Source organism: Onychomys torridus, chromosome 6 (genome assembly GCF_903995425.1).
Source record: "Onychomys torridus chromosome 6, mOncTor1.1, whole genome shotgun sequence".
NCBI lineage: Eukaryota > Metazoa > Chordata > Mammalia > Rodentia > Cricetidae > Onychomys > Onychomys torridus.
The window spans coordinates 121946099-121964013 of NC_050448.1; the positions used below are offsets into that span (position 1 = coordinate 121946099).

The 17915-nt window shown below is 41.6% G+C and overlaps 1 protein-coding gene across 3 annotated transcripts in view; it reads right to left on the reverse strand.

Moving 5' to 3' along the window:
• Positions 1–17915, reverse strand: part of Samd13 (sterile alpha motif domain containing 13) — a 40014-nt gene that overhangs the window by 11280 nt on the left and 10819 nt on the right. For all 3 annotated transcript variants that reach the window (XM_036190809.1, XM_036190811.1, XM_036190808.1), the window contains exon 2: positions 5211–5322. In XM_036190809.1, coding sequence (XP_036046702.1) covers positions 5211–5318 — 108 coding nt within the window. In that variant the 5' untranslated portion in view covers positions 5319–5322. The remainder of the gene's footprint in view (positions 1–5210; positions 5323–17915) is intronic.

The following is a 17915-nucleotide window of genomic DNA, read 5'->3' on the forward strand; positions in this document are numbered from 1 at the left end:
TCTGATGAAGTGAACCCATCACAATGGTCTGAGGTAGGTGGAGGTATTTTTGCTGAGATTAGTCAAAATAGTCTCTCAAAAGCTCTTGAGAAAGTAAAATTCTTGACATACTTTGATCCTAAAAACCAGGCAACCCATGTCCATGGGTGGGTAAGCATCAGTTATTTTTCTAATCACTCAAAACAAAACAAAACAAAACCCATACTAAGCCAAAAGTGTCTTTGCATCTTGTTCTATGCCATTCGAAGCCTACTTCAGAAGGAACTGTCTCAAGATGGCACCTCGGACTCAAAGTAGGAGCCTAGGCAATGTTCTACTGTTGAACTCAATATTAACTGTGTAGAATCTGAGTCCCATCAATGAAAATGTCCAAGGATCACCCAGTGAGCATGAAGAAATTAGGAGAAAATAATCCAGAGGTCAGGACCCCCACTCATGCCAGTTATTAAGATACTTGGGAAAACAGGCACTTTAACTGTCTGTGGGAGAGGTAATACTGGCATTCGGTGATCCATGACTTCTCTCCCACTTTCACTAACCAGTGGATCTCCTTGTTGATCCATGTTAACGAGTCCAGTTTAAGTCCTCAGATGTTGAGGAGCAGCAGTCTAATGACAGAAGTCACAAGCTGACCCCAGGGAGAATAACATTCCTAGTCACAAGGAAGTCAGCAATGCAGCCTGAACCCATCATGAACTTGGTCATAATGGCAGTATAGGCAGTGGCTTAGACACATTTGGTCATGATGGTGAGGTGGGTAGTGGCTTAGACACAGTTGGTCATGATGGTGGGTCAGGTAGTGGCTTAGACACACTTGGTCATGATGGTGGGTGGGCAGTGGCTTAGATACACTTGGTCATGATGGTGGGTGGGCAGTGGCTTAGATACACTTGGTCATGATGGTGGGTGGGCAGTGGCTTAGACACACTTGGTCATGATGGTGGGGTGGACAGTGGCTTAGACACACTTGGTCATGATGGTGGGGTGGGCAGTGGCTTAGACACAGTTGGTCATGATGGTGGGTGGGCAGTGGCTTGTCCACACACTTGGTCATGATGGTGGGGTGGGCAGTGGCTTAGACACAGTTGGTCATGATGGTGGGTGGGCAGTGGCTTGTCCACACACTTGGTCAAAATCGTGGGGTGGGTAATGGCTTAGACACACTTGGTCATGATGGTGGGGTGGGCAGTGGCTTAGACACACTTGGTCATGATGGTGGGGTGGGCAGTGGCTTAGACACACTTGGTCATGATGGTGGGTGGCAGTGGCTTGTCCACACACTTGGTCATGATGGTGGGGTGGGCAGTGGCTTAGACACACTTGGTCATGATGGTGGGTGGGCAGTGGCTTAGACTCCCTTCTCAGTAGTGCTTATGATGTGCTTCTGGCTCAAGCAAGGCTTGTCAGAAAACCTGATGGAAATACCTGGACCACAGGGAAACTTAATAGTGCTACGTGAAAGCAGGGTGCATATAATGAGAAAAAGGGGTTAGTCAATTAACAGGTTAGCCACCCTTAGAGCAGTGCAGTGTACCACTTCAATTCTTCTAGAGGGGCACTGATCCTATCCTGAGCTCCACCCTTAGGATCTCATCTAAATCTGGTTTCCTCCAATGGCCTTGACTCCTAGCATTGTCACATGAGATGACCTTCAGTGTTCCTATCAGGATGTAACTAGTGAGTGTTGACTTGGGGGTAATTGCCAGGGAGATGCTGGGGGTGAGATGTGGGTGGAAGATGCAGTGTGGTTTTCACTGGAGGCGTTACGGGAACTTCAACATCCAGGCTGTAGGACTCAGCCCTGGAACAGTAGTCTCCCCCATTCACTGCAGCTCTGCTGTCCATCCTGGACCAGTTCTTCCCAAGAGTGCTTCAGCGGTTCACCTCAGTCTTTACACTGCTTCTGCCAAACCGCAAGGCAAACCTAGCCCTGAGGAGACTGTAAGGCTGTCTTGCTAGGGTCTTTTGGTTGCTGTGACCTAACAGTGTACCTGAAAAAGACATAGCTTTAGGCTGGAGATGACCTTCAGTATTCCTATCAGGATGTAACTAGTGAGTATTGACTTGGGGGTAATTGCCAGGGAGATGCTGGGGGTGAGATGTGGGTGGAAGATGTAGGTAAATATATCAGAGGATTTGCCTCAGTCCCCATGAATATATCATAGCATGACATGGCATACCATCCTGGCCTATTCAGTGGCACCCTGTAATTCCTTCAATGGGAATGGAAATGTCAGCAGGAGAAAGAACTGAGTCCCCTCCAGAGACTAATTCAAGGGCTTCTCCTTGCCCACAGAGCTACCCTCCCATGAATGAAAGAGCGTGGGTTTCAAGACTTGCTCCATCTTCTGGAAATTCATTGATGAAGCTCCACAGTTGGAAGACTAGATACCATGATGTTGTGAGAGATTTCTCAATGAAATGTTCCAGTTTACACCTCCGTGTCCCCAGTGCCAGAATGAGGTCATCCCTGAGAGAAAAATGCCACTGTCCAGCCAAGCTCTGTGATGGCCAATCTCATCTGCAAGGCTGTGTACACAATCTGTAAGGCCAAAGAGCATGCTGTCTCCTCAAATGGAGTGTCTGGTAGGAGTCTGAACAAAAACGCAATCTGGAAAGGTTTCTGGACATCTGGGAACCTGGCCAGGAGACCTTTTATCTGAGCCCATTTTTGGGAACCTTTTACAATATTACTTAAATTTAATTTTAGAAGTGAGCTACTCAATTTCAATGACACAAATGGACATTATGCCATTAACAAGCAAAATAAAATATGTTCCAGATGATTAGCTTCTACTTCCCAACCCAAGCTGTTATTTTCCACTAGAATTTTAATATAAAAATTTTCAGACAAGAGGAAAATAACTTTTTGTGAATGCCAATATCCTACCTCTTTAAATTCTACAATTAAAATTTTCTAAACTTACTTCATTAAATATATTCCCCCCAAATACTTCAGTTTTATGTCACTGTTCAGTATTCTTATAGTTTTTTTCTTCTATTATAAAATGTACAGGCCATGTAACATAAAATATGAATAATCTGCACAAGCCAGTATAGTCAGTGACCAGTGCAGACAGCTAAGGTGCACTGCTTGGTCAAGATACAGTGCTATAGTTTCTTCTAGGCTTAACTGTAGTATTTGAATGAGAACGTCTCCCAGAGGCTCAGGTACTTAAACACTTGATCCCTGGTCTGTGGTGCTATTTGGGGAGGGTTAGAAAAATGTGGCTTCCTTGGAGGAAGTATAACACTGTGACAGACATTGCAAGCTTACAGTCTCTTCCTACTTCCTTTTTGCTCTCTCTGCTTTGTGTGTGTGGTTCAAGATATGAGCTATCAGCTGCCTGTTCCTGCCACATGCTACCATGCTTATTTACCACGAGGCACTCTTATCCCTTTGGAACCATAGCCCAAATAAGTTCTTTCTTTCATACATCGTCTTGGTCATTGTGTTGTACCATAGCAACATAAAAATAACCAATACACTAACCCTTAAGATACACAGACACAGACAGACAGACAGACAGACAGACACACACACACACACACACACACACACACACACACACGCTGCCTATAATTCTACATTCAGAATGTTGGCATCACCAGAAGATTCCCTCATATTCCTTCACAAATCATCCCTCACCTCCACCTATTCATACCCAAGCACTGATTTTTTTTTTTTTTTTTAATTTGACTGGATCTGTTTTAGCAGTCTGAAATTCTAACATGGACCTATCTAGAATGAACTTCGTTGTGGAATTCTTCTCTCATTCAGTATAGTGTTATTGGGACTCCTCTAAACTATTGTACATGTAGGGAATTCATTTTTTTCCATTACTGGGTGGTATTCCATTATGTATGTATCTCAGTTGGTATGCTCATTTTATATTCAATTTTTGCTAACTACGGAAAAAGCTGCTAACAACAATTTTATACAAATCTTCTTATAGATATGCTTTCATTTTCCTTTGGTAAATACCCAGGAGCAAAACTGCTGGACCTTGTTAGCTGTGTTGATTTTACACTCTCACCAGCAATGCAGGCACACTTTGTTTTGCTGCACATGCACATTTGGCACCAGCTCTCTTTCTAATTTTAATTCTTCTAGTGGGTGTAAAGTCATTTAAGCTTCTATTTTGTCAAATTTTCCAAACTAGTGAAAAATGACATATGCATGTGGATCAGGTTAGAAGGAAATATTGCTTGAAGAGACAGACAAAGGTGGCATTTAAAAGTCACTCTCTCTGAGTTTGTGCTGCACTAATAAGCTCTGGTGAAGGGATGTAGAGTGGATAGCCCGACAGCTCTTCAGTTTCTAATTCTCTCAACTCAATTTTGAGACAGTGGAGTTAATACCTAGAAAACCACAGCCTCTGTTGCAAGGGGCATGGGAGCTTTGTGTTCTTTCTGATGGGCGGACCACCGAGTTCTCCTGCATCTGTCTCTAGCAGGGCCCTTCCTTGTAATGCTGGCTCATCCTACTTGACACCTGCCCTTCCCTGTCTCTAATGTCAATCCCTGGGCCCCAGAGAAAGAAATTACCAGTGGTTTTTTTTTTTAACATCAACACTTGGCAAAGAAAGGGCAATTTATATATATTTTCTTTTAACTTGTCAGAGCAACATTTCTGTCAACCAGGTATGGACAATCTCATGTTAAAGACATGAAACAAAGACTCAAAGAACTCCAGTAACTTGTCCCCCACCACACACACATGCACACACACACACACACACACACACACACACACACACACACACACACGAACCTGAACTTGACTCTACCCTAGGCTCCACCTTGATGAGCAACTGTAAAACATATCACTGGGTCTGAGCAGTCCCTTGGGAACCGGAGCCAGTTGTGGTAGAGAGCGCTGTGTGTCTCTCCAGAGTCTGTGTCTCTCCCTTGCCTGCTTCCTCCCGTGTCTGCAGTAAAGACAGGACTGATTCCTTCCACCTGTGAGCATGACCAGTCAGTCCCTCAGAGGGTCAGATGGAAACGGGCTTAGGCTGCCTGTCTGCAGCTGTGCTCCAGCCTCTGGCTTCCCTCTTGGAGGAGGACCGGCAGCTGCCACTCTCCTGCTGCTCCTCCTCACTGTCTAGGTGCCTCTCTGGCCCTCACTGCTCTCTGGTCTCCCTCTTCACCCCATTCTCAGTGTGAGGAGGGAGGCACCTGTCATCCTGCGTTTCTCCAGGCTGAGTTACCTGTTCCTGAAAAGCACTGGCTTGCTCCTCAAATCCTGCTGTTCGGAAATAATTGACGACGTCCATCACAGCCCAGTCTGCAGGATCGGGAGGCCTTCCATTTTCCATGGAACTGAAAAATAAAAATCCAAGCTGTCAGAGTGTGGCACCTATGCAGGTATGGACAGGGCTCACTGCCTTGTCTCCCAGGACTGGTCTGAGCTGGCTCACTAGGAGTCTGGTGCTCACTTCCCTGGGGGCCTATCCCAGTCTACCCACAGAAGGACTCATGATGTTTCTTCTGTGTCTTAGTTTCTTGTGATCATTACTCATACTGGCATAGCCAATGCTTTCTTAGTAAAGTATTTGACCTTTAATGAAAATGATTCCCAAAAATACCTTTTTTAAAGCCAGAGACATTTAGAGTGGTCCAGTCATTTTTGGTGGGCTTAATATTCCTACTGCAATTTCAGTATGAACATTTCACTTTACAGTATGACTCTAACACATGTATCCAAATTCAGAGAAAACGCTATTTCTCAACAGATCATATCTTTCTGTTGCATTCTGTCCCAGCCCCTTATGATACTCTCCCTACCTGATGAATCCTTACCACTCCTACCAATTCAAGGGTTGCCTCTGCTTTAAGGCACTTCCTGGGACCACTAGGAAGTAATGAAATTATAATCTGCTCCAAGACCCAATACTCCATTCAAATTACCATTGTCACATTTTCCATACTGGGTTAAAGAGATGTGGGGCAAAGATACACATGTGAACTTGGGCCGGTTCTCACTGTATTTTCACTGTATTATTCCAAGTGTCAAGCGTGTGCTCAAGGAAGTCAGTCAACATTGTTCAAAATGAATCAGTGATTAAGCAGATGAAAATCACTGGGTTTAGAGAGGTGGGCTAGAAGAGCTGCAGTTTCTGGGACTCCACCTCATTTCATGCTCACTTCAGGAGTATGTGTATACCTAAGCTAATGCAGTTCCCAGAAGGCCCATTTGACTGCATTGTTCCTCTGATATTAAATCCTTCAAAGACTTCCTGTTCCTGTGGCAAATTCCCATGAGTTTAACGGAAGTTCTTCAGGACAAAAGCCTTCCCTCTCCAACTAGAAATACATTTGAGAACAAAAGACACAGCAAGCCTTCTGTGCCCCCATGTTTCAGTGTGGACACTGTAGAGAGAAGCTGCATATCACACAGACAGCCAGGGAGGACACGAGCACTGTGCTATGACAGGTCAGGCCTAGGAAGCTTTGTCTGAAGCAAGGTCCCAAAGGCCATCCGAAGTTAATCTATAAAGAGGTCAGGTGACGATTATTCCATGCTCTGTGGTGGGATGCACAGCCAAGCAAGGAGCCATGACAGTCCTGGAGGCCACACTAAGGAGTCCATACTTCTGCTAGGAGAAATGGGAATTGGTAAATGGCCTTCTAAGAGGGGGGTGACCTAGTCACAGCCACATTTTGAAGAGTATGGAAGAGGAATGAGAATTGGAGAAAGGATGTGAGTGAGAAATCTAGCGCAATCATGTCTGCAGAACTTGTGATCTAGACTATAGCAGTAACTATGAAAAAGAGAGGACTCAGGCCAGAGCAGTGGCTATAAAAACGAGGGCTATGGACTAAAGTACTCAATGGACAGAATCAGCCAGACTCAGTGGTAGACTAACCAGAGAGAATGAATGAAGGGGTGGACGAGCCATGAAACCGAATGATGGCGGTACCTTCACTGAGACAGAGCCCCTGGGCTTTGTCATGAAATTTAATAGGTCTGGAACTCAAAGAGGATGGTGCTGGAGGTCATCTGGGAGACAGAGGTTTTGATGACAACTGAAACTCCCACCGTGGTTAGAAGAATGGGGTTCTGGAATTAAGCTTGGCAAGGCTCAACACTCAGTCCAAGCTGAAAAGATCTTGGCTGTTGTTATAACAAAATACCTAGAGTTTGAGAAAGCCCAGTAGGTCTTCATACATCTAAAAGGCCAGAGTCTAGACATAATGTTTCATTCAAAGCAAGAACCTAAACACTTAGTAACAAACAATAATTACAATAAACCAAGCGAGCAAGCAAGCCACTCAAATTCTATTCTTTTTTTGTAGCTCTTTTTTTAACTTTTTTTTTGTTTTACATACCAACCTCTGTTCCCCCTACTCCCACTCTCCCCCCCTTCCCCCACCCATCCCCTTCTCATGGGGGTAAGGCCTCCCTTGGGTAGTCAACACAGTCTAGCACCGGAAGCTGGGGCTGGACCAAGCCCCTCCCCCCTGCATCACTGCTGATTAAGGCATTATATCAATGGACATGCAACTGGTCATTTCTCAGTGGTGCTTAATTTACAAACATTTAGAGCCAATGCCTACTAGTGAGAACACTTTCCTTCCTGAGTTTAACCTGAGTCTGGAAGCAGTGTGTACCTGTGTCTTAGATTTTCTATAGCTGTGAAAAAATACCATGACCAAAAGCAACATAAGAGGAAAGCGTTTATTTGGCTTATACTTCTACACCACAGTCCGTCATGAAAGGAAGTCAGGGCAGGACCCAAAGCAGAGCAGTCTGGGAGTGCTGATTACTACTAGCTTGCTCCTTGTGGCTTGTTTAGGTTTGTTTTTTTTTTTTTTTTAGAGCCTGGGACCATCTGCCTAAGGGTAATGCCACTCACAATGGGCTGGGCCCTCTGGCATCAATCACTAATCAAGGAAATGCTCATGGACTTGTCTCAATTGTTGTCTCAGATAAACTAGTCTCAATTGCTTTTCCCTCTTCTCATAAAACTCCAGCTTGTACCAAGTTGACAAAACACAAAACAAAACAACCACAACAGCCTGTGTGTTTTTGTATACACAACTTCCTACCACTTAACAAGTGCTATGCACTGAAAGAAGGAACTCATTTTCACAGCACTAATTATACATTTTATACCAATGCTGATGGGCGGGGTGTAATGATCCATGTGCTGAGATCTTCCGTCATCCTGTAAAGTAAACAATGACAATTTGACACCAAGGAACCTGCTCCAGGCTCTCTTGGTTATGATGGGTCGAAGACTGTTTCTGCAGGTGTTTGCTATTCCGACAGATCTGTCAGCCTTTCTAATGGCCTCCCTTCTAGCAATAAGCAGAGTCCCATTGGACAGACTCTGAAGAGCCTGGAAAAAACCTGAGTTCACACGTCCTGCAGTTGACTTCAGTGAGCCACCAGTCTTCATGAAGAATGGGTATTTGATCGTGATATGGGAGGCTCTCTGGATTCCTACTGGGTTGCTGTACCATCATACCTTCCATGATTCTGAAATGCCTTTGACTGTTTGAAAGGCTGTACAACAAAGGTTGGTAAAACTGCTGGGAAGATGTGCTACAGGTATTGGGGCAAAATGAGAAACTGTCACTTTCTCATAGGGAGCATGAGGGAATCCAACCAGGATAAATGGGGTTGGTAACCAATCAGTATACCTTAACAATCTGTCTAGTTTAAGTCTGATAGCCGAAAAGACTGGGATAATTTAGAAAAATATAACAAAACAGGGCTATTCATATACCAGGAAGAAAGACCTGCTTAACATCATTGCTGTTATTTGCCAGCATCTACCACAGGTTTGAGTGGACACACAAAGGCTTGTTGGATGAGATGGACTACAAATCAGAGTATGATACACTTTTCATAGATCACAAAGCATCAGTTTTCCACCCCATCTGAACTGAAAACTTCCACCCACTTTTAGGAAACCAAAGCTCAGAACAGGGAAGGAACTCACCCCAAATAACACTCATCCCAGATATATTTTTTTAAATTTATGTGCATTGGTGTTTTGCCTGCATAAGGGTGTCGAGTCCACTGGAACTGGAGTTACAGACAGCTGTGAGCTGCTATGTGGGTGCTGGGAATTGAACCTGGGTCCTCTGGAAGAGCAGCCAGTGCTCTTAACCACTGAGCCATCTCTCCAGCCCCCAGATATTCTTTAATGCAAACCTATGCTCTTCCCATTATACTTATCATTCATACAACTATTGATCGGCAGCTATGGTCTTCTCATCAGTGCACTAGATTCAGGGATAAAGGACAGAGAGCACCCAGTTTCTGCCCCAGCAGAGGTGTCAATCATGTGAGGGAAACAGAGTTAGAAATAGCCAAGTAATACTGGAATTGAGGGGTAAGCAAAGTGCTAATTAGGATGTATGAAACAGAGGACCTAGTTAGCTGTCTGACTTGAGCAGCTGAGGACTGATAATTTTAAAAGGCATTTGTTACTCCAAATTCTCAGCGTCTAAGCTAGGCCTCCAAGAGGGATGGGTTTGCTAGGCCCTGCCAGTGACGTCAGCAACTTAAGGATAGCACTGCACGGTTCAATGTAACATTAAGAGGCTCTGGAGACACAAGACTTAAGCCAGATACTCACTGACACTGAGTACACTTGGAGGTGAATTTACGTGGCTGTCTGTTTGCTGGAAAATACTGAGTCTGCTTCAAAGACCTTTCTGTTGCCAGCCTGAGACACTCAACTTCAGTCCCTTGGAAATGGACCAGTCTCTTCATATACAATCACAAGCACACATCAGGTCCCAGAGGAAATTTAAGTGGCATATTCAAGACACTTCTGAGATGGTGGCTCCATTGTAGCCCTAGGTTTGCACTGATGAAATGTGACAGCAGACAGAAGTGTGTTACGGTCCCTTTGATACTTATTATTTAATATCACAATGGAGCCTTTCTTTGAAAATGCCTATGAACTTGGCAAATTTATGAGTATTTTATAGGCATGATGTCTTAAAAAATGTATATATATATTATGCTTTATTCAAAATATTATCAAGAAAGTAAGGGGCAGAATTTGTCTTCAATTTTCTTATTTTACTAAGTCAGTGTTTCCTTTTAGCCTTTTAGCCATGGGCATATGGTTAGAAACATCATGTACCAATAAAAACTATATCATCAGTGAATAATTCACACTAGAAAACACTTCTCCCTTAATGAAATAACTCTCTTTTAAGAATTGATAAAGAGCCAGGTGGTGGTGGCACATGCCTTTAATCCTAGCACTCAGGAGGCAGAAACAGGCAGATCTCTGAGTTTGAGGCCAGCCTGGTCTACAGAGTGAGTTTCACGACAGCCAGGGCTACACAGTGAAATCCTGTCTCAAAAAACCAAAAGAGAAAAAGAGATAAAGATATACTAATCATGATAGATATACACTAAGTGAAAAGCTGGCAGACACATGCAAATTTACTGAGAAGTTATTATGAGCTTTTTCATATTGGCACAATCATAACTTTACAAGACTAATGTGCTGCCCACTACACAAAGCAGACAATACATCATAATTTTAAGTGCAGGCAGACAAAGCCTCCACTTCCCTTTCCATGGAGGATGGTAAAAATTATAGAAACCATACTGATTTCCACAGTGGTTGTACAAGTTTGCACTCACACCAACAGCAGAGGAGTATTCCCCTTGCTCTGCATCCTCTCCAACATTGACTGTCATTAGTGTTTTTGATCATAGCCATTCTGACAGGTGTAAGGTGGTATCTCAGAGTCATTTTGATTTGCATTTGTCTGATGATTAAAGATGTTGAGCATTTCTTTAAATGTCTTTCAGCCATTTGTGATTCTTCTTTTGAGAATTCTGTTTAGCTCTGTAGCCCATTTTTTAATTGGATTGTTCAGTATTTTGACGTCTAGTTTCTTGAGTTCTTTATATACTTTGGAGATCAGCCCTCTGCCAGATGTGGGGTTGGTGAAGACCGTTCCCATTCTATAGGCTGTCTGTCTTATTGACCGTGTCTTTTGCCCTACAAAAGCTTCTCAGTTTTAAGAGGTCCCATTTGGGAATTGATCTACCTCAAGACCCAGCCATACCACTCTTGGGCACATACCCAAGGAACACTCAATCATACCACAAAGATACATGCTCAACTATGTTCATAGCAGCATTATTTGTAATAGTCAGAACCTGGAAATAACCTAAATGCCTGTCAACTAAAGAATGGATAAAGAAAATATGGTACATATAAACAATGGAGTACTACTCAGCAGAGAAAAACAATGACACCATGAAATTTGCAGGCAAATGGATGGAATCAGAAAATATCATCCTGAGTGAGGTAACCCAGACTCAGAAGGACAAACATGGTATGTACTCACTTATAAGTAGATACTAGATACACAGCAAAGGATAATCAGACTGCAACCCACAGATCCAGGGAGGCTACCTAGCATGGGGGGATCCTAGCATGACTGTGGCTTATAATAAGTTTTGGTTTTGCCCAATCACTGGGCAAACTTTAGTGAAACATTTCACTGTTAAGATAAGAATATGTACCTTATGAAGCTAATGAAAGAATATGCTGGCTGTACTTTCAGGAGGAGAAGCTAAAATCTTTTTAGATTATGGATTAGCCTATAGAAAAATGTCTGCCGTAAATCAAACAGTGAAGGGGAAGATGAATAGGAATTTCACTTACACAACTTAAATAAAACATAGCTCTCTAAACAGATGAAGATAGGTTTCTTCTGTATCCCAGAATCTAATCAATATTTATATGTATAATTCAGCTATTATTTAGCTTAAAAGACCTTACTGGGAAATGTTATCATTTTTACTATTTTCTACAGAGAAAGTATTTTCCCGTTTTAAATAACCCTGGACTTTTGAATTATAACCTGTTTTTAATGTTCAAGCTATCTGTGTATTATTTCTCCTGCAGTTGTACATAAAATGTTTTTACATTCCAAAAAAGGACAAATACTATAGAATTGTATTACATAAAATATATAGAATATACAAATGCATAGAGACAGAAAGATTAGACGTTATCTCAAGATGGAGAAGAAAGCAATATAGAGCAATGATTTCCTAAGTACAGAATTTCTGTTTTGTATGATGGAAAAGCCCTACAAATGGACAGTAGTATCAGGACACAATATTATGAATGTAATAAATCAACACAATTAATGTAATTAATGAATATCATAAATATAGTTATTGAATGAAAAAATGTAGAATCTTTCTCAGAATCTATCTAGCTCATGTATATCTTATAGTGTTTATGATTTACAGATTCTGGGGTCTGGTCAGAGTAGAAAGGCTAAGATGGCTAATCTTCACTGTCAATTTGCACACTTCTGGGAATGTTGGTGAGGGTGTTCCCAGTGACAATCATTCACACACACACACACACACACACACACACACACACACACACACACAGACACAGTGTTCCTCTAGTAAATACACTAATCTCTCAAGACTTAATGTTCATTTGATAATCCCTTAGGTGTGTTATAAATCTCTTCTTCAATATGGCAATGGCGTGATGAACAATGCAAGCCAGGGAAATCTGATGTTCCTGTGTCTGGTGTCTGATAAAGAAAACCAGCGCCAGGAAATGGCGCTGTCAATACAACTTTACTTGACTATTTATTTATTTATGTTTTTTGAGACAGGGTTTCTTTGTGTAGCTTTGCGCCTTTCCTGGGACTCACTTGGTAGCCCAGGCTGGCCTCGAACTCACAGAGATCCACCTGGCTCTATCTCCCGAGTGCTGTAACTTGACTATTTAGATTAGAACTGGGGATTGGTTTATGGAAAGAACTTGAAAACACATGGAGGTAAAGGCTGGAGGGGTTCTAGAATGCTTTAAGAAGATTTTGATGGACAGTCAGAAAAATCAGAAAATTTTCTCAGATCTGAGAAAATTTCAGACAGTAAATGTTGGGTTCATAAGGCCACAGGATGAGGACTACAGTGGAACTGGATTGGAGGCCTTCAGGTTATCATCTGGCAAAAAATTTGTCGTCTGTGCTTTGAGGCTCTATGGAAGGCTGAGCTTAAGTGCAGTGGGCTAATTAATCCAGGGGAGGGCATTCTATAGCTACTTAGCACCAATGCTGTTGCAAGGCTGTGAGTTACTGGTAAGGGCTGCTTTTGCTTTTTGGGAGCAAAAGCAGAGTGGACAGATCTGATATACTTGCAGATTGCCCAGAAAGGGTGTGTGCTCAGTGTTGGGGCCAAAGAAATTGTAGTTGTTAGAGATTAGTCACTAAAAAGAAACCGAGTACTTTGTCCTGGGCAATAAGAAAGAGTCTTGAGGACACTTTGTGAAAAAGCACATTCACTGGTACAAAATATAAATTCATCTGACAGACTTTCCCTTGAGAAGTAGTAACTCTAGGACATCCTATTTGCACAGGTCTATGTAGTGAACAGTTTCCTGAGATACAAAAGCCTTAGCAACCACAGTCCAAGAGACCTAGCTGCTTCTTGAGCAGGAGACCAATTATCGTGTCAACATGCCTTATTGGTTTGGCAGGCATGTAGAAAAAAATATTGTAGAATCATAGAGCCTTCTGGAGAGCAGGACATGCGTAGCAGAACTGGACTCCCTGTAGACAGCTCCAGAGAGGGGAAGACATGAAGCTATGGGAGTAAATCTGAGGATACAAGGACACCCCAAGAAGCTGATGAAGGTCTCTCTACACTAGAATATTTGACAGGAAGAGCTGTGGTGGCGAGTGGTACAAGCTCAAGGGATGGGCCGTGTGGCCTGCACTGGCCAGAGCACAGGGCAGGACTGCCCGAGCTCTTTGGAACTTACATCCTGAACAAGCTATAGACGTGGCAGTTGCCATGCCAGGCTGTGGTTTTACTTTGGTTTCATTCATCTCTAGTCTCTTGATATCTTGTTTTTAAACTAGGAATGTTTCCTGGGTCACTGTATATTGTAAGTATGTAATTTCAAGTTATATTCACAGGGGCTCACAAGTAAAGGTTACATCAAGTCTCAGAGGAAACTTTGGACTTAAACTTTTGAACTGTGTTGAAACTGCTAAGAATAAGGGTCATCCTGGCATTTGACTAGGTGTGTCTTAGATTATGGGATGGCTGTGCACCTCTGGGGACCAGAGGTGGAGTGCTCTGATTTAATGTGAAGCACACCAGTCCCCAGAGGCTCATGTGCTGAGGCATGCAAAGGTAACTGCACTGGCTCCTGGGAGCTTTAACTTTACCACTGAAACAATCCGCTAATGGATCCATGATTTGATGGCATTGCGGGCAGGCGACTGCATTAAGGGATGGAGCCTAGTCAGAAGAAGTTGGTCACTGAGGGGATGTCACAGAAAGTTAAATCTTGTCCTGCACTCTTCCTATCTCTACTTAGCTACCATAAGTTGACAGACTTTGCCACTGGGCATGCTCATCACCACCATGATGTTCTGTCTTACCTCATGGAGACAGGTGACTGTGACTAAAACTTCTGGGATACATGAGTCCAAATAAACCCCTCTTCCTCAAGTATTTGGCACACAAATGAAAAGCTGGCCAAGGACACTGTGAAAAATATAATCCATATGAATTTCACAACTTTTTTTAACCATTACATATTTCCTTCAATTTAGGACAGGAAAGGTACTTTTGATCCTGGCTAGTGATTGTGGCAATATATCTGTCACACTGCTCTTTTCATGAAACTATTTCTAAACATTACTTATTTTTGCACTCAGAAATGTACTCTAATTTTGTACTGACTTTATTTTTATGACTTATTTTAAAATCAAATTACCCTACTCCTTGCCCATGTTTAAAAATAGCCTTTGGCTAAAAGTAACTTAACTCTGATTCTAATAAATTAATATTGATTTCTTTGCTTATGAGAAACCTAAGAACTAAGCAACTAAACGAGACAGAGCTTCCTCTCCATTTCCCCTCCCTCTCCCCATCATATCAACAAGCAGAGATCTGGCAAAAGGCTGACCCAGGAAAGAAAAGATTGGCTCAGAGGTTGACAGGATGGTTTTAATTTAAAAATATTCAGATAAATAAGGGTTGAGTGCATTTAGCTGCAGCATACCCAAGTGCCGAGAGTGCTGGGAAGCACATAACTCGCCAACTTCCTGTCTACTCTGAGTTCTTTTAACTTAGCATCCAGAGATTTGATTCAAACAGCCTTGATTTGCACTGAAACTCGAATGGACAAGAGCCTTGACTTCCCCAAGCTGATGTTTTGACTTACATCACTTAAATCCTCTTCTCTGTTTCTGTAATAGACATTAAGGGCCCTCCCTACTCACTTGTTTTTAAAGTAGCAGTTAAATGTCCCCTTCAGAATATCTCCAGTCCATGTTTAATTCCAATTATCAATTAAATTTTAACTGGTCTACAATGAGACAGACACTTGATAAACATTGGAAGCCCACAGCCTAGTGAAAAGGATGACAGCAGATCAGTATTTTTGGAGTTGGCTGGGTATGTGATTACACTTTTGCCATCTGTAAATTATATGAAATCCAAATGAAGACCTAACAAGGAAAATTGGTGTTCAACTTGAGATACACAAAATGGAAACTATGTAATAAGTTTATTGACAAAAATGTAAAATATCTCAATAATGTTATCTTGATAACATACTTAAAATATATTACTGAAATTTATTTCATCTATTTCACAAATATCCTCTAGAAAAAATTTAAATTACCTAAGTGGCTTAAAATTTATTACTACAGGACAACAATTTACAATTGCTGAGATATACAATATTTGCTATAAAAGAATGATAAACTGTTTTCCAAAGACATCCACATAAGCATACTATCTTAGAGATCCATACCCTTTATAATGAATGGTATTTTCATATTTTTAAACACTTGCCAAGTGAATGGGTTTGTGACTACGACTTGATTTGCATTTTCTTGGTCACAACCTGTACTGACTACCTCCTCCCGTGCTAACTGGCAATATAAATATCACCTTCTGTGGAATGAGTGCTCCTGTTTGGGCTGGTTTGTTTGTTTTTTTTTTCTGTTTGCTTATCATATGAGTATATGTTTCTACTGTTGAAGGTCATGAACATAAAGGTTATTTCCTCTTGCCCTTCAGAAAGAGTTCAGGTGGAATCTAAGCTTTGGTGGTTGTCTTGCCAACATCTAATTGCTGCAGATACAACAACCAAAATTTTAACAAGGATCCATATTAGAAATCTAAGAGTTTTGTGGCTCAAGTTTGGGAGATTTTAGTAGGAATTAATGAAAGAACCAAGCAAGGAGGAGAACTCCTCTATGGTGTTTGTTTAAAATTGTCAAGGTATTATATGAAAATGTTCTTACGTGAAATAGTACCACACATAGCGAATAATGAATAAGCTTAATGAAAATGTCTTAGAAATATCAAGAATATGTTTTATTATGTATCCTTTCCCTTTTAGGTCAATACGCATGAAAAAGCAAAGACCTGAAATTGAAGATTAAATTGAATTTAATCCTCCTTTTACTCTCTTACAGCCATGCCAAAGAACCCAGTTGAACTTTGAAATAAGTCTGCTCCACAATGCCTACAACCAGGCTCACTCCAGCTTCTGGGACTGAAGAAAGGGCTGTTGCAGCTCAGAACCTGCTGGAAAGAAAGTGAGCTATCTTGGATTTCACATAGCTGAGTTCAGATCTCAGGTTTGCCACTTTCCCATGTGATTTTCATATAAAAACCACTTCACAGTTACTTTTCTGGCTCTTGGTTAGTCATGTTAAATGCTGCAATATATTTAAATATCAAAGACTGTAATAATTAGATGAAATAATATTTGTGAAGACAGCACAAGGCATGACTCATAGTAGGTAGGCATGACTCACAGTAGGTACTGTGATGCTTTCTGACTTGGAACATAATGCCGATCACTGCAATTCACTGAATAATTCATTACACACATACTTTCTTTTGATCCTTGCTACTTCAATCTTTCCTTTATTGTCAAGAGACTCAAAGCAGGGATATATTAAGTGGGTGTTATTCTTCTGATGGCCAAGAAGTAAAATCAAGGTGAAATCCAAGTGTTCTGAGCATATGATTTGATTCAAAGTCTCAAGTGCAATGTTCAGTGTTGGTCTTACTGGCCTCTGGTTTCCTAATCTGGGTTGAGAGTTCTGCTTTTTTCTAAAAGGAGACACATCTTTTCTTCGGACTTTCTTCATTCTCACAACGTGATTTTTAAAAAGTAATTTCAGACTTAAAACTGAAGAACAGTGCAAATATCTCATATCTTTCACCTAGATTCCCCAATTTGTTACTATTTTACAACATTTGCTTTGTTAGTCCTCTTTTCTTCCTTCTATAATATATACAGCAAGAAACAAAAGAAGGAAGGTAAAGAATTCTCCAGATTGAAATATTTTTAATATTTATGATCCTTTTACAATTTTAAGCAGAAAGGACCAGTACAGGAAATGTAAATGAGTCATGATACCTAGAAGTTACAGCATTACATAGTCCTCATGCACAGGTTTGCTTAGAATGGCTGGCAGTTTCCAGTAAGGGATGATTTTATGTACCAGGAAACTTCTTACAGTGTCCAGAGGCATGATGATTGGCATGATATAGATTAGGTATAATGGAAACCCAATAGCAGAGACTGCAGATGCTACCAAGTGTTTTATAATGCACAGCCACAATCCTAAAGACTTAATGCTTCATGCCTTTAGAGAGTCTACATGATAACCTGGCTCTTCCCTTGTCACTGTTACAGATAGCCACTTGTGGCCATGTGGATTGAGACTGAATGGAATGCCTACTTCCAGTCAAGTGGAATAATGGAGGCCATGCTCGCTATTCCACTCTCATAAGACAATTGAACAAGGAGACAAAATATATAAATAATATGGCACTCAAAACATTGGTCATAGTCACAAAAGGATCAGGGCCCTGAAAGAAGGGAAAAAAGAAAGGTGGGTCCAGG